Source organism: Euwallacea similis, chromosome 20 (genome assembly GCF_039881205.1).
Source record: "Euwallacea similis isolate ESF13 chromosome 20, ESF131.1, whole genome shotgun sequence".
In the NCBI taxonomy this organism is placed as follows: Eukaryota; Metazoa; Arthropoda; class Insecta; order Coleoptera; family Curculionidae; genus Euwallacea; species Euwallacea similis.
Window position 1 is genome coordinate 882,616 of NC_089628.1, and position 25,398 is coordinate 908,013.

General features: G+C 39.0%; 3 protein-coding genes across 3 annotated transcripts in view; all 3 read right to left on the reverse strand.

Annotated features, from left to right (window-relative positions):
* Positions 1–22,689, reverse strand: part of LOC136415668 (titin homolog) — a 34,749-nt gene extending 12,060 nt beyond the window's left edge. Inside the window, exons 1-3 of the mRNA XM_066400373.1 lie at positions 21,039–22,689; positions 17,710–17,781; positions 75–15,419 (exon numbers count right to left, since the gene is read on the reverse strand). Coding sequence (XP_066256470.1) covers positions 75–15,419; positions 17,710–17,781; positions 21,039–22,617 — 16,996 coding nt within the window. The 5' untranslated portion in view covers positions 22,618–22,689. The remainder of the gene's footprint in view (positions 1–74; positions 15,420–17,709; positions 17,782–21,038) is intronic.
* Positions 18,046–25,398, reverse strand: part of LOC136415673 (uncharacterized) — a 34,348-nt gene continuing 26,995 nt past the window's right edge. The window contains exon 2 of the mRNA XM_066400381.1: positions 18,046–20,795. Within this exon, the coding sequence (XP_066256478.1) occupies positions 18,203–20,779 (2,577 nt within the window). The 5' untranslated portion in view covers positions 20,780–20,795 and the 3' untranslated portion in view covers positions 18,046–18,202. The remainder of the gene's footprint in view (positions 20,796–25,398) is intronic.
* LOC136415576 (ankyrin-2-like) overlaps positions 22,631–25,398 on the reverse strand; it is a 36,109-nt gene continuing 33,341 nt past the window's right edge. The window contains exons 31-32 of the mRNA XM_066400212.1: positions 22,758–24,173; positions 22,631–22,680 (exon numbers count right to left, since the gene is read on the reverse strand). Coding sequence (XP_066256309.1) covers positions 22,631–22,680; positions 22,758–24,173 — 1,466 coding nt within the window. The remainder of the gene's footprint in view (positions 22,681–22,757; positions 24,174–25,398) is intronic.

Below are 25,398 nucleotides of genomic sequence, written 5' to 3' on the forward strand. Positions count from 1 at the left end.
TAATATAGGATTATGCGTGAATGATGAATTAGTGAGACAAGAATTTTTTATTAAAGCAACATCTAAAAATCTACCTTTGGGAAGTTCTAGTGCATCTGCCTGACTGTCTGGTGTCTTTGACTCCCAGTCGTCACTCTTTGAAAATGTGTTCTCGTCCCATAAGTGACTATACTCTTTCTGGAAGTCTGATACTTCCTCAACGCTGATTTGGGAAACTAACCTTTGAAACTCAGTTTCGCGTTTCTCTTCTACGTCGGGAGTGGAGAGCTGCTCGGCTTTGCCAGCATGAGCTTCTTCCTCTAGCAGCTCTGAAGCCATTCTCTCAAACTTCCTTTCAACTCTTTTGAGTCTCTTTTCTTTTTTGGAGTTATCACTGTCTCGCTCCAGTTCCTCGAGTGAAACTAACGCTTTGTCCAAGTCACGCAATTTTTGTTCTATTAATTCTACATCCGCCTCAGAATCCTTTATTTGCTCCGGAAGCTTTCCTACAACTTCCTTAACCTCCTCTACACTTTTGCCTTCTATAACCTCCCCTAGATTTTTAGTCAAATCACTTAACAAATTATCCACCTCATTCTCTGTCAAAGTTTCCAGAACATTAGATCTAGTACTATCACTCCTTTCCATCATTTCTTTCCTGGCACCCAAAGGATCATCATCCTCAGATTCAATATGGAACAAGGGTTTTTTCCCTTGAGAAGGAACCTCCACAGGCTCAGTCACAATATACTGTCCGGTCTCTCCAATATCATATTCGGAAATATTTCTAATTTCAACCACATCCGGTCTATCTCCCTTGGCATATTTTTGAGATACAGCTCTCCTTGGCAAAATTGGTGATGTTACATATGCAGATGATACAGCAGATGCAACAGAATCAATGTCAGCAGGCAAATTTGACAGATCTAAGTTAGCTTCAGTAATACTCCCTCTAGAAGGCTCAGGATTTCTGATTTGACCTCCATAATCGCTGACGGTGCGAGGGATTTGAGCTAAAGAGAGTTGAGAAACTTCAGCTTCTAGGAATTCTGTTGTTCGCTGCTTGATTTCGCCCAAAGGCAATTTGCCTCCTGAATATTTATCATAGGGGTCCAAAAGGAGCGATGGGTCATGTGTTGGAAAACCTTCAGAAGACTTTACTGTTATTTCTGATATTTTCTTTTTGGAATAAGTATCATCCTCCTGTGAATGGAACGTTGATTTCAAATCATCTACGGCAGCTTCAACAATTACAGCCTCATGTTGGAGAGAATCGTCTATAGACTTCGAGGCATTTCTCGATTTTCCAGAAATTTTATCACTAAACTTTCCAAGGAACCCAGATTTTTCTTTTTTAGATTCAGATTGCTTTTCATCCTGAGATTCAGTAACTATCTTACCTAGAAAGCTCTTCTTTTTTAGTTTCTTTCCCTTGTTATTAGCGTCCTCAAAAGTCTCATTACTTTCTCTTATAAGGTTTTCTGCTGCAGATTTTGCCTCAGAGATGAGCTTGTCAACTTCCTCTTTAGTGTTAGATAATGCCGACTCTTCTTTTTTACCTAGAGATGAAGCTTGATCGTGGGCAGTTGCAATTAATGTAGGTCCGACTTTCTTCACTCCTGCAAAACTAACATCTACACTATGAGCTGTGTCTCTCACTGCTACTTCAAGCTCAACTGCTTCCTTATCAAACATCTTTTCCATTTCTTCAAAATGTTCCAAACTGCTGTCAGCAGCTTCATCTACGGCTGCTATTACATGTTCACCTGATTCAACTAAGCGAGCTCCATCTTTCTTAACAGCATCGAAAGTATCTTTAATTGCCTTATCAATCTCTTTTTCCTTTCCAGTAATTTTATCTTTCGTCTCGGTAAGAGAGCTTTCAAACTTTATTTTGACCTGTGTAGGATCTTCAGCAATTTGACGATATTTGTTAGAGACACTTTCAGTGGTTTCAAATAATTTTTCTCCGCTTTTTTTCACTTGATCTTTAACAGTTTTAGAGATTTCCTGAGCAGACGAAACTACTTCAACTTTAGCTTTGTCAATTGTATCTTTCACATCTGTTGTTTTTTTCATACCCGCATCACCTACTTCTTTGAGTCTTAAAACTGCTTCTTGTAGCTGAACATCAGCTATTCTAATGGCTTCATCAAGTCGTTGTTTCGTTTCATCTTTCACATGCTTTTCCTGATCTGAAATCTCCTCTATAAGATCCTTTTCTGCTTGCTCAGATTTTTCTTTACCTGATTGGAGTAACTCAGATATTTCTACTCCAGTTCTACTGACATCATCCTTAACTTTATTTACAACTTCGTTTGCGGCCTTTTCTGCAACCTTAACTTCTCCAGATAGCTTGCCTTCTAGTTTGCTCAAAGAATTGTCTGATTTCTTTTTAATCTCTTTGGCATTCTCTTTTGCAGTTTGATCTATTTTTTCAGCTGCTGAGGTAAGTTCAGGTTTTACTACTTTGGTATCAGATTTAGTAGCAGATGCAGCTGCTTGCAATTTCTGCTCAGTAGCTTGGATCCCTTCAGTTGTCAACAAACTTACTGTTTCTAAATGATATTTAACTTCACCTTGAACTTTTTCCCCGTGTTCACTCAGTGCTTTCTCAGTTTCCGCAAAATGTTTCAAAGTTTGGTCTCGGAAAGCTTCTGCAGCTTCAGAGTTTTGATCTTTGATCCCTGTAGTTATTTGTGCAACTGTAACTTTACCAGATTCCACCAAATGAGCTGTGTCGTCGGTGGCATCTTTAGCTTTGCCACTCAATTTATCTCCTAGCTTACCAAGAAAGCTAACGCTCTTCTTTTTGCTCTGTTTGGTATCATCTTTTACTTGTGAAGCTACGCTTTTAGCCTTGATATTAACTTCTCCAACTCCTTTTGTTAATCCTTCATTTAATTTATGACTGCCAATCTTAATCGCTTCAGTACTATCTCTAGCTGATTCTTTGATAGATAACTTAATATCGCCTACAACTTCTGCAGAAGATTTAGCAGATGTTTCGAGAACTTCATGTGTTTCTCTCAAATTCTTCTCGGCGGATGTCTTTACAGATTCCAAGTCATCATCTGTATATAATTTTTCTTCTTCTATAAACCCTACAAGAGCTTTAACTTCACTTTTTCTTCCGTTCACAGAATCTTTAAATGTTTCCTTGGCTGTCTCTGAAGCACACTCAGTTTTATCCCTTCCAGGCTCCAGCAAATTATCTGCAGAATCAACAACTATATCACTTGCTGCGGTCAGCCCTTTCTTAACACTTTCTGTAGTAGCTTCAACTTCTTTGGCTTTTCCTGAAAGTTTATCTCCTAATTTTCCAAAGAAACCTCCAGTTTTCTTTTTGGCTTCTTTAACTCCCTCTTTGATATCCACAGCAACTTCCTTGGTGCTGTCTGCAGTTTTCGATAATGTCTCTTTAGCTGCTTTAATTTCGTCTTTAACAGAGTCTTTAGCGTCAGACGCAGTTTTAGCTGAGCTATCCACTGTTTGTTTTACAGAATGTTTAATGCTATCAGATGTTTCTTGCAACTTTTTATCGGCAACTTTCACTGACGATTCTAAAGATTCACCAGCTGATGTTTTCGTTTTTTCTATGAACCCAGTAACAGCTTTGGCTTCATTTTTGGCTCCTTCTATTACGTTTTTCGAAGTGTCTTTAACTGTCTCTGAAGCACATTCAGCTTTGTCCTTTCCAGCTTCCAATAAACCAGCAGAAGAGTCAATAACTGCACCACTTACTAATGATAATTCCTCTTTAACCTCTTCCGCAGTAATTTCAGCAGATTTTTCAACTTCTTTTGCTTTTCCTGAGAGTTTATCTCCTAATTTTCCAAAGAATCCTCCAGTTTTCTTTTTGGCTTCTTTAACTCCCTCTTTAATATCCACAGCAACTTGGCTGGTCTTATCTGCAGCTACGGATAATTTGTCTTTAGTGACTTCAATCCCATCTTTAACAGAATCTTTAGAATCCGAAGCAATCTTAGCTGAACTATCAACGACACCTTTTACAGATTCTTTAACACTATCAGTTGTTTCTTGCAACTCCTTTTCAATAGCTTTTGTGGATGATTCTAAAGAATCACCAGCTAATGTTTTGGCTTTCGCTGTGGATTCAACAACAGCTTTAGCTTCACTTTTAGAACCTTCTACTACGTCTTTTGTAGCGTCTTTAAGTACTTCTGAAGTACATTCAGCTTTATCTTTCGCAGCTTCTACTAAATCAGTAGCAGAGTGAACAACTGCAACATTTGTTGAGGATAATTCCTCCTCAATATCTTTCACAGTAGCTTCCGCAGATTTTTCAACTTCTTTAGCCTTTCCAGTTAGTTTATCTCCTAATTTCCCAAAGAAACCTCCAGTTTTCCTTTTGGCTTCTTTAGCCCCCTCTTTGATATCTGCAGGAACTTGGCTAGTCTTATCTGCAGCGTCTGATAAGCTATCTTTAGCTGCTTCAATTCCATCTTTAATAGAGTCTTTAGCGTCAAAAGCAGCTTGAGCTGAACTATCAACTGCTTCTTTTACAGTGTATTTAATACTATCAGATGTTTCTTGCAACTTTTTATCGACAACTTTCGCGGACGATTCTAAAGATTCACCAGCTGATGTTTTGGCTTTCTCTATAGATTCAGCAACAGGCTTCGCTTTATTTTTAACTTGTTCTACTGTGCCTTTCCTAGTTTCTTTAATTGTCTCTAAAGAACTTTCAACTGTGTCTTTTTCAGCTTCCAATAAACCAGCAGCAGAGTCAATAACTGCACCACTTGCTGATGAAATTCCCCCCTTAACTTCTTCTACAGTAACTTCAGCAGATTTTTCAACTTCTTTTGCTTTTCCTGAGAGTTTATCTCCTAATTTCCCAAAGAATCCACCAGTTTTCTTTTTCGCTTCTCTAACTCCCTCTTTAATATCCGCAGCAACTTGGATGGTTGCATCTGCAGCGCCGGATAATCCGTCTTTAGCTGCTTCAATCCCATTTTTGACAGCGTCTTTAGAGTCTGAAGCAATCTTAGCTGAACTATTAACGGCACCTTTTACAGAATCTTTAACACTATCGGTTGTTTCTTGCAACTTCTTTTCAATACCTTTTGAGGATGATTCTATAGAGTCAGCAGCTGTTGTTTTGGCTTTCTCTATGGAGTCAGCAACAGCTTTGACTTCACTTTTAACTCCTACTACCACGTCTTCTGTATTTTCTTTAATTGCCTCTGAAGTAAGTTCAGCTTCATCTTTTCCAACTTCTACTAAGTTCCCAATCTCAGTTTCAGCAGAGGTACACCTTTCTCTAGCATTTTCTGCAACGGTCTCCACCGATCTCTCCACATCTTTTGTCTTCCCGGTAATTTTTCCTCCCAATTTACTTAGAAAACTGCCACCTTTCTTTTTAGCTCCTTTTGCATCCTCTTTGAGATCATCAGCAACTTCATCCATATTTTTAGCAGCTTCATGCAATTCATCTTTGACTGATTCTGCAGCTTCGCTTATTAATCTACCTTCAGTCGAAACTGTTTCATGGATTTTATCATCAATAACTTTAGCAGCTTCACTCAGATATTTTTTTGCGTTATTTAATGTTTGATCTGCAGCTTCCATAGCTAATTTACTTTCTTCCGCTAATATTTCTCTTGCATCACCAGCTTTACTTGCAAGATCTGTCGAGGCTTGGTTCATTTCCTTTTGACTCGATTTAGCAGCATCCTGTACATCTTCTGCAGTATCTTTAACCGATTTCTCACCCTCTTTGACCTTTCCACTAATCTTGTCACCGAACTTGGTAAGAAAACCCCCTGTTTTTTTCTTCCCTTCTTTAGCAGCATCTAGAATCTCATCTTTGACGTCATCTGTTACTTCACTGACTGTTGTTACAACATTATTCAAGCTTTCAGAAGTTTGTTCACCTAAAGGTTTAGTTTTAGATTCAACAGCTCGTAATGTATCCTGAGCATCAGATACAATTTTCTCAACATCTTGTTCGGCCTCTTTAGTCTTGCCAGTGATTTTATCACCAAGTTTACTTAAGAAGCTGCCAGACTTTTTCTTAATCTTATTTGTTCCTTCCTTAATATCTTCAGCAGTGCCTTCGGTTTCTTTTGTGACATCAGTTGTAGCTTTCTTTACATCATCTGTAAGCTGCTTTGATGAATCTTCAACATAGTTGGATATCTTCTCTATTTCTGTCTGAGTTTCTGCTGTTGCTTCGCTAACTTCCCTCTCAACAGATTTGGCTTTTCCACTTAATTTATCACCCAACTTGGTAAAGAAACCTGCAGACTTCTTCTTGGAGTCCTTGATAGCTTCGGAAATATCTTTTTGTGTTTCAGTTATGGTATCTTTAACGTCTTCCTTCACATCTGTAACAAAGCCCTTGGCTAAGACAACTTTATCGTCTACTACAAGCTTTACAGCTTCAACATTTGTCTTTAATTCATCACTGATGAAGGCTCTCTCATTCGCTAAGAAATCATAGTGATGCCTGGCATGATCTTGTAGTTCTCTACTCAAATTTTCAGTTTCTTTATATTTTTCATTAACTTTCTGAACAAAAGCTGCTCTTTCTTTAACAGCAGCTTCAGACGTAGCTTCAATTTTGGACCCTCCTTGTTCTTTGACATGTTCTAGTTTAGAATCAAAGCTTTGAAGGATATCATTTACAAAACTAGAGGAACTATCTTTGGATAAAGCGCAGATACTATCGCTATCATCTTTTAATGCGGAAACACGTTTCTCTGCTTCTGAAAGAATATCATTTGTCAGTTGAGCAGATTGGTCTTCAATATCTTCATTAAATGCCACTCTCTTCTGCTTAAGTTTGCTCTCAATTTCCTCAACTTTTTGAGTTTCATTCTCTAATAGCTTAATTCCTTTGTCTACAGCTTCATCAAGATCTTCCAACTTCTGGTAAGTTTTTCCGGCAATATCGGATCTCTCCTGAGATTTCTCTCTTTTGTGTTTTTTGAAAATCTTCTTGCTTATCTTGGGACTCTCCCGCTTTTTGCTGAATATGCTGAAGAGGCCAGATTTAGTGTGTTCCTCAGCCTCTAAGTCATCGAGGTCAGTGACCACTATAGGTTTAGCATCTTCGTAATGGGTGACCTCAGTAGTAAGGAAATTGGTGGTGTCTTGCAGAGTTTTGATAGTTTCAGGACTGTAATGAGAAGGTTTCTGTGAGGACTCAGCAAGGTCTTCAGATTTAGAGAACAAAGAAAAAAATCCTCCACTTCTCCTCTTTTCCCGCTTCTCTTTGCGCTCTTTGGATTTTTCAGCTTCAGTTTTGCCAAGGTTCTCCTTATTTTCTTCACAAGGCTTTGAACTAGCGTCCTCAGATTTCTGCTTCTTTTCAAACATCTTAAATGGGCTGCCGCTCTTCTTACGTCTAGACTTTTCTGATGCTTCTGGTTGAATTGCTATAGGTCTAATATCATGAAAACTGGCAATTTCTTGCTGCAAAAAAACATCTGTATCAAACGTTACGTCTTTGATGGTTGGAGCAGCTGTATAGATGTCTCGGGTAATAGTAGAAGGAACGTTTTCGTAAATAATCTCAGTTTCTGTAACGACCTGTTTGTCTGTCGCTATAGGGATACTGCGATCAATCACTCGAGATTCAAACGAGAAGTTTTCTCTAATGAAGGGTTTCGAGTGGTCTCGTTCAAGGGTATCAGCCTCTGCTTTAGCCTGATCGATTTTGCGTTTAATGTCTTCGTCAAGTTCTTGGACATCCTTCATAATATTAGGGTCTACGATGTACATTTCCTTGGTGACACTAATAATTTTATCACTATGATCTGTCGCCTCCTGAGTGACTGTAGTGATCTTTTTGCCTTTAAGCTCATCTTGCCAGATAGTTTCTCTATTTTCAGCAATATCAACAACCACGGGTTTGGAGCTCCTTTCTATTGGTTTAGTCTCCTTTGAATGTTTCTCAAAGGGACCACCAGGTTTATCAGTTACTGGTCTCACATCATGATAGCGGTCAATTTCCCCTTGAAGGAAATCTTTGCTATCATCTTTACTGGTAGCTGTAGGTTCCAAAACTGTTTCCAAGGTCGTCTCTTCTTTCCTTTCACTCACTGTCGCTTCAGGTTTCTTTTTCTTCTTTTTCTTGTCCTTCTGAGGTTTTTCTTTATCGATTGAAGGCTCGCGCTCCTGAGATTTTCTTTTGCTAAAAATGCCAAAGAGCCTGCCGCTTTTAGATTGTTTTTCCTCTTTAATTCCAGGAGGCAGATCAGGTTTGATAATCGGTCGAACATCGTAAAACTTTGCTACTTCCTCTCGTAAGAAATTACTGGTAGTGATCATGTCCAATAAAGCAGCCTCTGAGAGTTCTGGAGGAATGTATGTGCTTTCTTCAGTTGAAAGTTCTTTCTTGACTGTTACTACTCCATCATCATACTTGTCCAATTCATTATTGAGGAAGTTTGTAGTTTCAGGTATCTTCTCTGTGGATGATGTATAGAAGGTTGAACTGCCTAAATCCTTCTCCTCTGCACGTGTAGGTAGTCGTACGTCATGGTATTTTTCAACTTCCTGTTTGAGAAATAAGGAGGTGTCTTGCATGTCTTTAACTGCTTCGTCAGACAGTTGTTTAACTAGCTCTTGGTCTTGAGACCTCTTCTTTTTCTTAAACATTTTAAACAGACCTTTGCTCTCCTTCTTCTGCAGTTCTGGAGATAAAATTTCTGAGGTGATATTTGATAAATCGGCTGTCACGAAGCCTTCAGCAACTTCCGTCTGCTCTATTACTGGGGTAATAGGTCTCACATCGTGGTACTCAGACACTTCGGTTTTGAGAAAGTTGTCGCTGTTAAGCATGTCTGCTATAGCTTCCTCTGATAATCGTGGTTTCTGCTCTTTCTCAACACTTGATGCACGTTTTTCTCCAGTTTTCTTGAATAATCTCTTGGTGGGATGCTCTAAACTTTCACTGTGCTGTTTCTTAAACATTCCCAATATTCCTTTAGGCTCTTTTTTCTCCTTGGGGACTTCTGGAATTACTTCTCCTATTAGACGTACGTCGTGGTAAACCTGGATCTCGGTCTTGAGGAATTCTTTAGAACTGTTTATATCAGCTAAAGCTTCTTCTGTCAAAATTGGTCTCTCTATACTTTCTCCCCTCCTTTTTTTATCTTTTTCTGGGGATTTAAATATTGCAAACAAACTCTTCTTCTGATGTTTTACTTCTGGCTCAGAAGACCCTACAACTTCTTCCACTGCGGTTACAACTGGCATAACGTCATGAAAAACATCAATTTCTTGCTTAAGGAATGCATCAGTATCTTTCATTTCTTTGAGAGTTGCTTCTGGGAGAATTGGTTTTATTGTCTCCTTTTCAGCACTGCTTAACCGCTTCTTCTTTCCTTTTTCAGGTGATTTGAAAAGTCGAAAGAGGCCTTTATGTTTGTGCTCTCCATCTTCTTCAACTGAATGTTCTATCACAGGTCTTACATCATGGTAGATTCCTACCTCTTGTTTTAAAAAGTCGTCAGAGTGCTTCATATCAATGAAAACTTGCTCAGAGAAGACTAGTTTTTCCATTTGCTTCTTATCTTTCTTAGAAGAGTTCTGGCTATCCACAGTATCGTAGATGATTTCCACTTCTTTGATTATAACGGTGTCTTTACCATTTTCCTCGGAAAATATCATACCTTCCCGCTTTTTGTCTTTTTCTGAAGATTTATGGAAACCAAAGAGACCTTTGGACTTCTTATGGTCCTTTTCTGATATTTTTTCAACCACAGGACGAACATCATGGAAAATATCAATTTCATTCTTCAAAAAGTCGTTAGAGTTCTTCATATCTGCCAATGCAGCTTCTGAGAGTACCACTTTAACTACTTTAGTATCTTTTTCAACGGGTTTAAACAAACCAAGGAAACCTTTTGAATGTTTATGATCTTTTTCTTCAGTTACCGGTTTTGTAGTTTCAGTAATTGTAGGTCTCACATCATGAAAAATTAAGACTTCTTTTTTGAGGAATTCATCAGTGTCTTTCCGCTCAAGAAGGGCTCGCTCTGGGGAGTCCTGCTTATCAACACTTTTCCTCTCTGGTGATTTGAAAAGCCCAAAGGAGCCCTTGAACTGCTCAGAGTCTTTCTCGATAGCAACACCTTTAAATACTACAGGTCGGACATCATGATATAAGTCAACTTCCTTTTTCAGGAAATCATTAGACTCTCTCATATCCAAGATGACCTGGTCTGTGAGGACTCGCTCAATACTGCTTTCTTTCTTCTTTTTGGCTTTTTCTGGAGATTTAAAAAAGCTCAAAATACCTCTGTGTTCTTCTGGTTCAGTGGTAACAACTGGTCGGGCATCATGATAAAGATCTACTTCCTGCTTTAAAAACTCGTCTGATTGTTTCATTTCAGTGATCACAGCTTGAGAGAGAACTGGTTTTACGAGTTCTTTTTCAATGCTCTTCTCTTTCTTTCTCTTTTGTTTTTCTGGCGATTTGAACAAACCAAAAAGACCTTTTGATTCTTTATGAACCTTTTCGTCAACTGTTTCAGTTACTGTAGGTTTCACTATTGGGCGGACATCATGGTAGATCTGAACTTCTTGGTTTAAAAAATCACTTGATTGCTTCATTTCTTGGATCACTTGTTGTGACAAGACTGGTTTAACAAGATCTTTTTCAACACTTTTCTCCTTCTTTTTTTTCTCTTTATCCGGAGATTTGAACAGGCCGAAAAGTCCTTTAGATTCTTTATGAGCTTTTTCTTCACCAACCACAAAAGGTTCTTCAGTGATCTTCACAATAGGTCGAACATCATGATATTTATCTACTTCCTGCTGTAGGAAATCATTGGACTGTTTCATATTAAGAATAACTTGCTCAGACAAGACTGGCTTCACAATCTCCTTCTCAACACTTTTCTCCTTTTTCTTCTTTTCTTTTTCTGGAGATTTAAAAAGGCCAAACAAACCTTTGGACTCTTTGTGTGCTTTTTCTTCTACACCCATATGAGGTGTTTCAGTAGGTTTCACTATAGGACGCACATCATGGTAACGATCGACTTCTTGCTTCAGGAAATTATCTGATTGTTTCATATTGGCAATAACTTGTTCTGAAAGGATAGGTTTTATGACATCTTTCTCGACGCTCGTCTCCTTCTTCTTTTTCTCTTTTTCTGGTGACTTGAACAATCCAAAGAGACGTTTGGACTCTTTGTGGACTTTTTCTTCAGATACTATAAGATGTTCTTCACTTGAATTTACTATTGGTCGCACATCGTGATATCTATCAACTTCTTGCTTCAAAAAATCACTAGATTGTTTCATTTCGACAACAACCTGCTCTGATAGGACAGGTTTCGCAATATCTTTCTCCACGCTCTTTTCTTTCTTTTTCTTTTCTTTCTCTGGTGACTTAAACAACCCAAAAAGACCTTTAGATTCCTTGTGAGATTTCTCTTCAGCAATTATCTGAAGTTCTTCATTTGGTTTCACTATTGGACGCACATCGTGGTACTGGTCCACCTCCTGTTTCAAGAAATCATCTGATTGCTTCATCTCCATTACCACCTGTTTTTCAAGAACGGGCCTCATAATCTCCTTATCCACACTTTTTTCCTTTTTCTTTTTATCTTTCTCTGGAGATTTAAATAGTCCAAACAGACCTTTAGATTCCTTGTGAACTTTCTCTTCAGCGATGAATTGAGGTTCTTCACTTTGTTTCACTATTGGGCGCACATCATGATATCGATCAACTTCTTGCTTCAAGAAATCATTAGATTGTTTCATTTCTACAACAACTTGTTCTGATAGGACAGGTTTCACAATATCTTTCTCCACGCTTTTCTCTTTCTTCTTCTTCTTCTCTTTCTCTGGAGATTTAAATAGCCCGAACAGACCTTTAGACTCCTTGTGAACTTCTTCTGCGGCAGCTAATTGCAGTTCCTGATCTGCTTTTACCATAAGACGCACGTCATGATATCCATCAATTTCCTGCTTCAAAAAATCATTGGATTGTTTCATGTCCATAATAACCTGCTCTGATAGGATAGATTTCGTAGTCTCTTTGTCCATACTCTTTTCTTTCTTCTTATCTTTCTCTGAAGATTTGAACAGCCCAAACAGTCCTTTAGATTCCTTATGAGCTTTCTCCTCAACGATCAACTGAGGTTCTTCACTTGCTTTTACAATAGGACGCACATCATGATATTTATCAACTTCTTGCTTCAAAAAATCATCAGACTGTTTCATATCGACAACCACTTGCTCGGATAGAACAATTTTTGCAATCTCTTTTTCCGTATTCTTCTCCTTGTGCTTCTCCTTCTCTGGGGATTTAAACAGCCCAAACATACCTTTAGACTCTTTATGAACTTTCTCTTTCTCAGCAACGTCGTGTTCTTCACTTGGCTGCAATATTGGACGTACATCATGGTACCTATAGACTTCCTGCTTCAAGAAATCATCAGACTGTTTCATCTCAACTATTACTTGCTCTGATAGTACAGGCTTTATAACTTGTTTTTCAATACTCTTCTCTTTTTTCTTCTTCTTTTCCTTTTCTGGTGATCTAAACAAGCCAAACAATCCTTTAGACTCCTTTTGCTCTTTCTCTTCAACAACTTTGTCTTCAATTTTTTTTACTACTGGACGCACATCATGATACCTATCAATCTCCTGCTTCAAAAAGTCATCGGACTTTTTCATATCAACCATAACCTGCTCTGAGAAAACAGACTTCACAATTTCTTTTTCCACACTCTTTTTCTTTAATAATCTTATTTTACTCTCTTCAACCTCTTGTAAAGATTTCTCAGAAATATCTGGGCGCACATCATGATAGACCTCAACTTCCTTATCCAAAAAGTCTCCAGAATCCTTCATCATAGTCATAACTTCCTCAGAAATCTGCTGCTTCACTGGATGCTTTTCTGAAGACTTGAAAATCCTAAACAATCCTTTAGATTCCTTTTCTTGGCTACTTTCTTCAACTTCAATGCTTTTGCGAGATTTCCTTTTCTCTGGGGATTTAGAAAAAATTCCTCGCAAACCTTTCTTAGTTTTCTCAGGAGACTTTGACTTCTCTTTGGCAAGCACTGGTCTCACGTCATGGTAGTTCGCAATTTCTCCCTTCAGGAAATCATCTGAGTGGTTCATGCTATAGAGTACTTCATCTGAGAAAACTGGCTTGACTACGATCAGTTGATCTTCATCTAAAGTGACTACAGGGCCTGTTTTTGTAATTTCGGAAGGTTTCATTTGTTGGCTAATAGTGATACCTTGATCTGTAGATATGTATGAATCGACAACAATCGTGGAAGGTGATTTTTCATAAGTAACTTCAGTTTCAGTCACAGTTTCCTTTTCACTGACGATCGGGATGACTCTGTCAATGATTTTCGTTTCTACTGAAAAGGTTTCTCTTACAAATGGTTTTGATTTATCATGGTCTGGAGAAGATGCATCTGCCTGGGCTTTCTGAATTTTCACCCTAAGATCTTCATCTAAAGCTGCCATATTTTTGGGATCTATCAAGTACATTTCCTTTTTCACAGAGACGATTTTATCCCCACGGTCTCCTTTTTCTTGAGTGACTGTAGTGATTCTACGACCTGTAAGATCGTCTGCTATAATAGTTTCTCTAACTTCAGCCTTGTCTGCAGGCTCTGGTAAAAGTCTTTTGGTACGAGTTTGAGGAATTGGCTTCTTTTCTTCTGGAGCTGAATTATGAGCATCAGTTTCGTCTTTTAATGGAGATTTTTCTGCATCAGTTGAAGATTTTTTTAGTTTTGAGGATTCTGATAAATAAGGTCCATCATGATATTTGTTTACTTCGTAATTGAGGAAATGAGTGGTGGACTGCATATTAGATAAGGTGTCATCCGACATATCTTGGGGTATTTTCTTAGGCTTCTTAAATCTACCCAAAATGCCGTCTCTATCTCGACTCTTTGATCTATCTCGACTCTTGGAGCGGTCTTTACTTTTGGAGCGGGCTTCTTTTTGTTTTGACCTCCTTGGTCGTTTTTCTTTAACTTTTTCTGAACTTTGATCATCTAGTTCTGCTGGAGCAGCAGGATCTTTGGCATCTTCGTAGTTATCAACTTCAGGTTTAAAGAAATCTGTCGAATCTTTCTCGTTTTGAACCATTTCCGGTGATAGAGGTTCTGGGGCAACACCCTCTTTTTTTCCTTTTTTCATGAACAGACGCAGTAAGCCTTTTTTGTGGTCCTCAGGTTCCAGACTTCTTTCCCTTGATTCCTCTCTATCCTGCTTCTCGATTACCTCCTTACGAGAGCTATCATCTTCGGAGTCTTCAGTGTCCTTTGAAGATCTGGAGAACTTTCCAAAAAGATTGCGCTTGACTTTGCGCTTCGATTTTTCACTGTCTGGCAATTGCTGCATTTGCTCGGGCTGTTCTACTACAGTCTGTTCACTGGCTATCAAATCTAGAGTAACAGTTTTGGATGAATCTTTCATTTGAAGAGGTTCAGGGATTGAAATTAAGTGCTCAGGGACTTTACTTAGTACTGGTGCTTCTATAGGTTCATAGTAGTGGTCTTTGACTCGTGGAGGTCTCACTGGAGTGTCTTGGATTTGTGCAATTGGCTTCATTATGCTCTCCTCTGGTAGTATTGGAGATTTTCCAAGAAGCTCCTTCTCGATTACTTCCACACTTTCATCTATGTTCAAAGTATATATTTCCCGGGATTTTTTTGGGGATTCCTTTCTTGTGGGGTCGATTACAATAGTGAACTCTTCCTCTTCTACTGCTGCAGGGGCGAAAGTTTTAATGATTTGTTCATCAACAACTATGGTTTGGACTTTTCTCGTTTTAGGGGTTTTTGGCTTCTCCTCCTTGGCGGGGAGTTTCTCCCTTGATAAAGATTTGGATCTTTTTTCTTTTGTTGGGGATTTTTTCCTCATATTTAAAGTCTTAGAACGTTCTTCTATGAGAATTGGAGAAGAAGATAGACCATTGAGGTCTATTTGAGAGTCAGCTAAAGGAGCTGCAGGAGGGGCGTATCCAGGAGGGTCATCTCCAGCTTCCATATACGGAATGTCATCGTATTTTCGGTCTTGCACTGGAGTGGGAAGTTTAGGCTTCCTAGAAGGACGTTGAGGGGGTAAATCTAAAGACTGCGATTTCAACTTTTTATCTTTTTTCTTCTTTTCTTTCTTTGGTGATCTTTCAGAATCCGAATCCGAAAAGTCGGAAGACCTACTAACGAAACCTTTCAGGGTTCCAAAAAACCCTCGTTTGGGTTTCTTTTCCTCTGGGGAGGTTACAGGTTCAGCTTTAACTACGTAATGCTGCTCTGTATGCGGATGATACGGTTCGGCGCGTGACTCGGACAATATAAAAGCGTTAGTTTGTTCTAGAACGGGTTTCAAATTGAACGGAGAATAACGTTCTGGCCCTACGTCTATTAGCGACATATCCTCATTACTAGCTAAATACTGTGCGGTCGAAGTCGGCTTTCCTGCAAGAACATGCAAATTCGAACAAGCCATTCTAACTACCTTAAATCAAAAAAGGAAATATTCTTACTGCAGGGTCAACCGGTTAATGCATCTGTTAGTGGACAAAAAACGCAATGCACTCTTTGGTTTAGCTTTACCTTTCAAATCTTCCGACTGGGGCAACCAATCGCAATAGGCAGGAGTGGGATGGAGAAATGTGGGGGATATTGAGGGTTCTTTGAAGTCCTCATAAACTGGATAAAAGGGAGGATTGGCGTAGAGATCTATGGTGTGATCGAATTCTAAGGGGAACTTTTTGTTGGTGGTTGCTATGAGTTCGGACTTGCTTTTGGAGAGCTCTTTGGAGAAGGCTAGGTTCGATGATTCTTCTGTCTGGGTTTTAACGAATAAGCAAGGCAGAGTAAAAATAGGTTTGTTCAAATCAGGCTGAACGTTGGTCACCTCGGTAAGTAGGGTATTATGAGATGTAGATTTCGATTTGTGAAAATCTAGAAAACTTGTAACTTTATTGCCAATATTGGCGAGTTTTTCTCCCAGTCTTGTGGGCAGGGTATAACTCTTCTGCTTTAAACTCTTTCGCGCCTTCTGAGGCTCATCTAAAAATTCCCTGACAGAGCGAAATTCTATATTCTCCCTTCCTCGATCCACAGTTTTGACCATTAGCTTAACTTCAGCCTTTACCACCTTCTCAGTTAAAAGATCATATGTTCCTTCATCAGGACTGGTACTTAACGAGGAGCTACTACCCTCAGATGAAGACTTTGAAATCCCCATCAGAGGCAGTTTCTCTTCTAATTCCACTAATGAGTTCACTGCAGGATATGGGCATTTTGGGTTTGAATATAAACTACTAAGCATACTTAAGTTCTCTTCGTCTTCTTCAGGAACAATGCTCAAATTTCTATATGTTCCTTCCCACCAAACATCACTGTTAGGCTCATTGCTTTGCAAACGATAGCTAAAATCGTTAATATTTTGAGTGTCTATAGGCTCATAGTCGTTTTCCTCAGGATCCATACTTTCCCCTTGTAAGTAGGTGGGACTTTCTGAAATATTGTCATTTAGAGACTCAGCAGATGCTCTAGTAGGTTTATTAAATTGCAAAGTATAGTGACTGGTAAAGGGTTTTTCAAATGCAGCATCATCAAAGTACTCCAATAAGTTGCACACCTCATCTCCCTCTGCCGGTACTGTCAGAACCTCATTAGCTCTGTCTTGAGACTCATCATCAAACTTGATTAAATCATACTCATGCTCTTCTTGGTGCATCTCTTCTTGAATCTCGCCAAAAGATACTAATTCGTAAGGGTTCTCATTTTTTACCGATATCATGTGAATACTCTCAAATATTTTAGGCTTTCTCTTAGGTACTCTAATAGACTTTTTAATGGGGACTTCAATAAGGGCATCAGAGCTTGGTATCAACTCCAAAGTATTCACGCAAGGAGATTCCAACAAGTCTAAGTCGAGAGCAAAAAGCTTTTGCTCCTGCTGTTCGACTTCTTCCAACATTTGGTCTAGGATTATGTCTATTTGGGAGTATGTGATTGGTATGTTGGGAGGATAAGAAGAGAGAGTATTGCTAGATGGTTGCGAGGCGGTTGCCAACCTGACCTCCTCGACTATTGACTCTGCAAAAATGCATTAACCAAACTGAAGTAAGAATATTTTGAGTATCATAAGACTTTTTGAAATTGATGAAGTATGAATGATGATTTTCTTTGCTTTCTCAGAAATATTTCTTTAGTGCCATTTACAAGTCAACTACACCTAAGTCTAATAGCAAACACTATAATATAGAAACGTACAGGGTGACGATTTTTTCTTGGTTTTGATGCTAAATGTGAGTGAAACTTTAGACAAGAGACTCACCTGCAGACTCGCTTTTTAAGTCACCCTGTGTCAGAACGTAAAGTTTGGTGCAAAATACAAAAATCCTTGCTTCCATGCTCATGCTACTCAAATCTCAGCTGAGTGTTTACTTTTTACTTAAAAAAAAAAAAACATTTTTTTGCCCTTTAAACTGAATTGCGTTGTTGACCAAGCACAGTCGATAATAAATAAACAAATAATTAAATTAAAATTCATTTGTATGCACCAAAAGCATTCTCTGGCTTTAGCTTTAGTAATAAGATTACCTCGACTGAAACTAAACTGAAAAGAAATATAGTAAGATGATCGATGGAGATGCCCCTAAGCTTAATTCCTGTATTATGTATTTTTTATTTACTTTATTTTACTAATAATATTCGTATATTTGATTCGGTGTAAAGTTACATTAGATCCTACCTTGCTGTGCTGCGTCTTTGCTTATTGATGCTTGGCTGGTGGACTCTGTGGCCCTCCTGGAGGCGTCCCATTCTAAAAATGAAAATTTACATTCATAACAAGATTTAGAGACAGATATTTTAGTTTAAAAGAAGCAAAAGCTCTACCTAAGCCGGAATAATTTTTTAAAATTTATTTCTAAACGAGGGTTTGTTGTTTAGGTACACTTAAACCTTTTAACATTTAAAGGAACCAAATTTGAGGAGTCGAAAGTTCTGAGAGAAGAGGCTATGGAGATACAGTGCAAAACGTTCAGTAATATTTCCAAAAATTTTCACTTACTCAGTGCTGTCGATTCCTCCCTGCTCCTACTCCCTAAATACACTCCTCAAGGTATAAAAAACACTCACAAAATAAAAGTGTGTCTCCAGCCTTACTACAATTTGCAACATTGCAATGTCCGTGCAATACTTACTCCCAGCTATAGGTCTTCATGGACAGCTACGACTAGCAACTACAAGCTAACATTAATACCTTCAAAAACCATGACCAAGTTCTTGATAAAGTCAACATTCCAGCACTCAGAATCTACTTCCAGGCCACTGCAATCTCCTCCTTTGAAGTACAATACCTCCTTATTATCACATTTCTCTGAAAGCTGCTCGCACACCTTGGGCACACATATTTGACCCAGTTTTCTGAGAGTTGCCTCAGTGTTTAAATCCTTTTCTGCCAAGGCTATGATTTCCTCATTCCCATATTCCTCAGGATTCGTGCTGTAGTAGCCTCCTCCTTTAAGGTACAACACTTCCTCTTCCTCACTTTTAGATGAGAACTCATTCTGCGCCTTGGAAAAGTAAACGTGTTCCAGTTTTCTGGAAGTCACCGCCATGTTTAATTCCTCGGCTTTTGGTACTCTCAACTCTTCACTTCCAGATTCCTCAGAGGCTGGGCTGCTATAACCTCCTCCTCCTTTAAGATATAAAACCTCCTCACACTCACATTTCCTTGAAACCTCGTCATGCACTTTAGAAACACACATTTGGTCCAGTTCCTTATGAACATGCCTGGGAGTTGAAATCATAGCTAAATCTTCCTCTGCTGAGGCCATGACCTCCTCACTATCTGTGGTATCTGGACTTTTAGTTCTGCGTCCTTTAGGACATCCTACACGTTTCTTATAACATGGAGTGGCTGAGTCATCTTCTGAGACATCCACATTCTCTGTATCAGTAAGTTGCGCGTCCTTCCTTCTTGGAACCCTTAAAGCTACATTACTCTTACTTCCTAGGAACATAGCTTTAAACTTAGGCGCTCTTTTTCTGCGATTCCCCTTGTCTATAACCAAATCTTCAGTATCAGTAGCAGCCTCCCTCAAATCAGGGCTCTTTCTCTCTCCATTGCAACTATCCCGAACTTGAACAACTCCTCCTTCCAATACCGGCAACACCGTATGCCCAGGATTTTCGTAAAACTCTAATGCATCGAAAGCCTCCTCCACAGACGATAAAGCTTCCTCCTCGGTAGCATTTTCCATGCTGGAGACGTCTTCTTCATTGGCTTCAACACTTTCCAAAGGGAGAATGTGTATTGTTGGAGCCAAAGTGTCATTATCTTGGATTAACACTAAATTTCTAGAAGGAGAGGGCGCTGGGATATCTTCGAAAGCCTGGGTTGCTGTTTCGTCTTCAGTAAAATCTTCTTCTTCTGTAAATTCTTGGGACTGCCTGAATGCCAATGGAATTTTCCTAGAAAAACCTTCATCTTGGGAGCTATCCAAGTTCTCACAATCAGTCAAAGGTTCCTCAGAATTTCCTGGCAACGCCAATGTAGAAGATGGTTGTGAAAATGAGGGACTGAATTTAACTTTATAAGAATGTTCTGTATTATTTGGAGAATTAAGTTCAACGCCTTCAGCAAATTCCTCATCAGTGTCTTCACTTTCTACATTATCCCCATCATCTACTATAACAAAACTGCCCGGTTGTACGGTTTTTTGGACCTTATGAGCAGCTTCCTCTACTTCTCCATAGGCAGCAGCAATCTCCTTAAGCTTGCTCTCCAAAGCTGATTCATCAATTACAACTTTATCTAAATCAGCTTCACCCTCAAGCTCTTCAACGTCAGTTTCAAAGTTACTATCAAAGTCTGGGACTCTTAGAGCTACTTGCTTCTTTTGGGCAATTCTTTTGCATATTGGAAAAGGCAACTCATCGTTTTCCTCATTTTCAGATTCAAAGGGAATGGTGTTGCTTCTGACCAGCAAATGTTTAGCTTTACTTCGTTTATGTTTCTTGCGAAGCTTTGGAGTATCATCTCCTGAGAAATAAACATCTTCCATGTCAGTGCAAGAAGATCTTGAATGCTTTCTGTGCCTGAATCTTCGCGTTTTGGGCTTAATCAGATCATCTTCGCTGTTGGAGTTGAGTACTTCAATATCAGTGGTGCCGCCCTGATCATCAAAAACCACTCCTAAACTTGATTTAGGCAATGAAGGCTCTGAGTGTTCAGAGGAAGACACCGGAGATGAGGGTCTGGAATTATGAAGGTTTTCAGCTACCAAGTTCTGAGCCTTATACAAATCAGGATCAAAGTCAGTGTCCGGAATATCGTCCTTGATCTCATGGTCCGTTTCGTAGTCCTCGCTATTGGTGGCAACTCCCTCATCATCAGACTCATTGTCCCCGTCAGATAAACTGCGGCAAAAGCTTTTATGTTTGGTGGCAAATTGGGTTTGAGCTTGCTTCTTGCCCTTCGGCTTTCTCTTGAAACTCTCCTCCACCACTGGAGCCTCCATATCCAAATCGGTAAGTTTCACTGGTGCTTTATGCGGGGCAAGATTTTCTTCGCCTTCATCTGAGGACGCCTCAAAATCCTCAATATCAGTGAAACCAGCATCATCGACTGGAAGCTTGATTCTAAGCTTACTTTTCTTTATCGGTGTAACTGGGACTGAGCGATCGTCTTCATTCTGATCAAAGAGGTCTTCAACATCAGTAAGAGCTTCTGACAGGTTCAAAAGTATGTGATCATCATCTTCTTCAGCTTCAGGGGTGACACTTATGGCCGGAACGTCCACTGCTAAGGACATTCTGAGTGCTGTTGACCTAGATAGGGAGAAATATTAAGGGTGCGAATTTAGAAGCCATGTTCCCATCAATACTCAGAAATTAGTAAACGTGGAAGAACAAGACCAAACATGCAACTGAGCAAAACAGAATGTATGTTGCACTAATCTAAGCAGAATCTAATCTAATTTACAAGGAATTATACCTCTTTGCGTGGGTCTATTCGAGAAGCCATGCTGTAGGATGACATCGGTATATCAGGCGTCACTGAGGGTGTGTTACCTTTTGTTGTATCATCAGCCTCGTCATACTCAAACTTGAACTTCCTTCTCGGAGGGGATACCACCTCCACACTTATTATAGGAGACAGTCGTTCTTCAGACTGCCTCCCTGACTCCTCCTGCTCAGCTGTAGATTTTTTCTCGTACTGAGCCAACACCATCTGTCTCGCCAAAGTCAGGTTTGGGTCTTCACAAGGCTGCAGACTATCGCCTAGAGGTATAGGACAAGTGAGTATGTCTGAAACCCTGTGAGCATTCTCTAGAGACTTTCTGTGCCATGGAGAAGTTGGAGAAACAGACTTAATCTTTCCATTAGCCTCAGAGCTGACGTCATGATCAGAAGGACTGCTCGGAAGAGCTACTGACTCAGACAAGCTAGAATCAGTTGTGTCGATTAAGGAGATCTCAGTTTCATTCTTCAATAGTGAGGCAACACGTCTAATATTCTCAAATGGCTGACGATAAATGACTTCAATAGAACCCGAATGGTTCTCAGTGCGAGTAAACACCTCAGAAGTAATTTTAGAACCTCCATTAGCACTTCGCACTCTTATAGGGCTACCGGGTAGGGATGTAGGGCTTGCGCTTTTGCTTCCCTCTCTTGGAAAGTTATGGGAGGTAGACATAACTGATTGGCTTCTACCACGATCGGCAAATTGGACGGTTCGGTCAGAATCAATTTTCTGGGACGTGTCTAAAATATGGGAGGGATGTTTCCTGATATGCTCAGTCAGAATTGTGCGTTTCAATTTGGTGGGAGAGGGACTAGCTTTGCGCAATTCCGTTAGAGCTTTATAGTCAGCTTTGCAATATTTGCCCGCCTCTTCAACTTTAACAGCTTCAGATTTCTTATTATCATCCTCAAGCTTCTTCTCATCAACAATTTTGTGATTTAATCGACTGCTACCTTTAACTTGTTGATTAATGTTATCAGTCTCCTTTTTGTCTTTGGGATGAGCTTTATCGATCTTCATATCCCGAGAAAAAGTGGACATCATATATCCATACACTCGGTTGTCATATTTTTTTGGAGAGGATGGAGTCCTGGTAACCTCATTATCCACCTTCTTTTTGAAGTAGGCATGCTTCTTAATTGCTGGAGAGTCGCTTCCGGAGCTTCTAGAAGTTGCTTCCATGCTAGAAGAGGTAGTTGGCCTGCGTCCTTTATAAGCAGGAGACTTTTTGGGGGATTCTGGGGATTTGGAAAAACGAGGCTTTGAAAGCTTTTTCGGTTTCAAATCTGATACCGATTTTTTTTCATCCTCAGAGCTGACATCGGCATCGCTTCCAGTTTTTGACGGTTTAACTCTAGATCTTCTTGGGCTAAACGACTTTTTATTATCTACTTTTGGAGGAACGCTGGTTACAGACACAGGTATACTAGAAGCAATACTTCTAACTCTCCTCTCTGAAACTCTGGATAAATGTACTGATCTTTTCATCAAAACATCATCTGATTCTGAGGATCCAGGTTCAAAATCTGTCTCTGATTTTTTTGGACCGCTTTCAGTAGATTGGCCAGAAGGTGATCGAGTCACAACAGTCACTTCAGATTTTGAGGAAAGGCGACCACTGGACATATCATCTGATGTCTCAGAAGATTTCCGAACATATTTCTTCTCCAATTGTTTTCTTGTGCTGATCTTAGAAGTAACAATGCTTGGATCCAGGACTTGCTCAGATGTCTTTCTTGCCGTTGTTCTAGAAGATTCCGAGAAACATTTCTTTTTCTGCAAGTTTTCCGTAGTTGCCACACTTGACTTAACAAATTTCTTGGTATTTTGTGAAAGTTTTTGTAGGTTTGAAGTATCTTTTTTTAAACGAGTGTCAAGAATAAGCCTTCCCGATGCAGATTCCCGTTTATGTCGATGACTAGCATCTGCTACAGCTTCTGCAGTCTTTGATTTAACAAAGGTTTTCGATTCCTGCTGAACTGATAATTCTTTATGTGCTTTCAATGTTTGAGGTTTATGTGGTTTCTGACTTGGAAGGATTTCGATGATTGTAGGTTCGTCTTCCATAGAGTGAACATCTTTAGTGTAATTATTATCTGTATGTGCAAATTTATTAGTTTTAGGAAGTATGGGAGATTTTTTATCATAAACAGAAGATTTTGAATTAATGGTGGCTTCGAATTTTTCTTTAGTTACTGATTCTTGAGTCTGTTTAAAAGTGTCAGTTTGTAGACTAAATAGCTCTTTATCGCTTTTAAAGGTCTCTGAAGAATTACCTTCAAGAATGGGAGATTTTTCGTCTAGAACGTTCTTATTATGAACAAAAGGCTTCTGGTACTGAATTTGAGAACTTAACTCAGTGACAAGTTCGGATTTCTCTTTAATTGTGAATGTAGGAATTTCTTTAAATATAGCACATTTTTGCGTAACAAAAAAATTTTGATCATAAGTTTGAGATTTCGTAGGTGAAATATCAACTTTCTCATGATATACATCAGGTTTTAACTCACAGACACGTTCGGTCGGTCCTGAAACTGGTGCAAAAGATTCAATTTTGTCTATTAAAATAAGTGTCTCATCCTGAATAGGTACTTCATCAGTAACAAAGCATTCTGGATCAATAATGGAAGATTTTAAAACAGGCATAGATTTGAGTTCATATTTAGTTGGTGACCTAAGGACGCTTTCAGATATTTCTAATTTATCAGTGACAGCAAATTTCGTATCAAGAATTAATGACTTTTTACCCTGTGAAGATGATTCAAACTCTGTCACCAATTTAAGTTTTTCCTTGCTTGATGATTTAGGACACACCAGAAAGGAATCTACTTTACCAGTAACATCAGATTTATCATCATAAATAAGACAGACCTTATCATGAACTGGAGATTTCTGATCATGTATAGAAGATTTTAACTTCGCTACAGGATCGCGATTTTCATTGAATAGAGATTTAAGAAACTCTGTAGAAGTGCATACTTTGTCAATAACGGGAGATTTCTTATCATGAATTGGAGATTTTAAATCAGTTATACTTTCGGGCTTTTCTTTAAGAGGTGATTTAGGGAGGCCCTTAGATGTGTCAGCTTTCTCAATAACAGAAGACTTCTCGTCGTGAATTGGAGATTTTAGTTCAGTTATAGACTCGGGCTTTTCTTTAAGTGGTGATTTAGGGAGCTCCTCTGATGTGTCTACTTTGTCAATAACGGGAGATTTCTTATCATGAATTGGAGATTTTAGTTCAGTTATAGGTTTGGGCTTCTCTTTAAGTGGTGATTTAGGGAGCTCCTCTGATGTGTCTACTTTGTCAATAACGGGAGATTTCTTATCATGAATTGGAGATTTTAGTTCAGTTATAGGTTTGGGCTTCTCTTTAAGTGGTGATTTAGGGAGCTCCTCTGATGTGTCTACTTTGTCAATAACGGGAGATGTCTTATCATGAATTGGAGATTTTAGTTCAGTTATAGGTTTGGGCTTCTCTTTAAGTGGTGATTTAGGGAGCTCCTCTGATTTGTCTACTTTGTCAATAACGGGAGATTTCTTATCATGAATTGGAGATTTTAGTTCAGTTATAGGTTTGGGCTTCTCTTTAAGTGGTGATTTAGGGAGCTCCTCTGATGTGTCTACTTTGTCAATAACGGGAGATGTCTTATCATGAATTGGAGATTTTAGTTCAGTTATAGGTTTGGGCTTCTCTTTAAGTGGTGATTTAGGGAGCTCCTCTGATTTGTCTACTTTGTCAATAACGGGAGATTTCTTATCATGAATTGGAGATTTTAGTTCAGTTATAGGTTTGGGCTTCTCTTTAAGTGGTGATTTAGGGAGCTCCTCTGATGTGTCTACTTTGTCAATAACGGGAGATTTCTTATCATGAATTGGAGATTTTAAATCAGTTGTATTTTCGGGCTTTTCTTTAAGTGGTGATTTAGGGAGGTCTTCAGATGTGTCTACTTTGTCAATAACGGGAGATTTCTTATCATGAATTGGAGATTTTAGTTCAGTTATAGGTTTGGGCTTCTCTTTAAGTGGTGATTTAAGGAGCTCTTCAGATGTGGCTACTTTGTCAATAACGGGAGATTTCTTATCATGAATTGGAGATTTTAAATCAGTTATACTTTCGGGCTTTTCTTTAAGTGGTGATTTAGTGAGCTCCTCTGATGTGTCTACTTTGTCAATAACGGGAGATTTCTTATCATGAATTGGAGATTTTAGTTCAGTTATAGGTTTGGACCTTTCTTTAAGTGGTGATTTAGGGAGTTCTTCAGATGTGTCTACTTTGTCAATAACGGGAGATTTCTTATCATGAATTGGAGATTTTAAATCAGTTATACTTTCGGGCTTTTCTTTAAGTGGTGATTTAGGGAGCTCCTCTGATGTGTTTCCTTTGTCAATAACGGGAGATTTCTT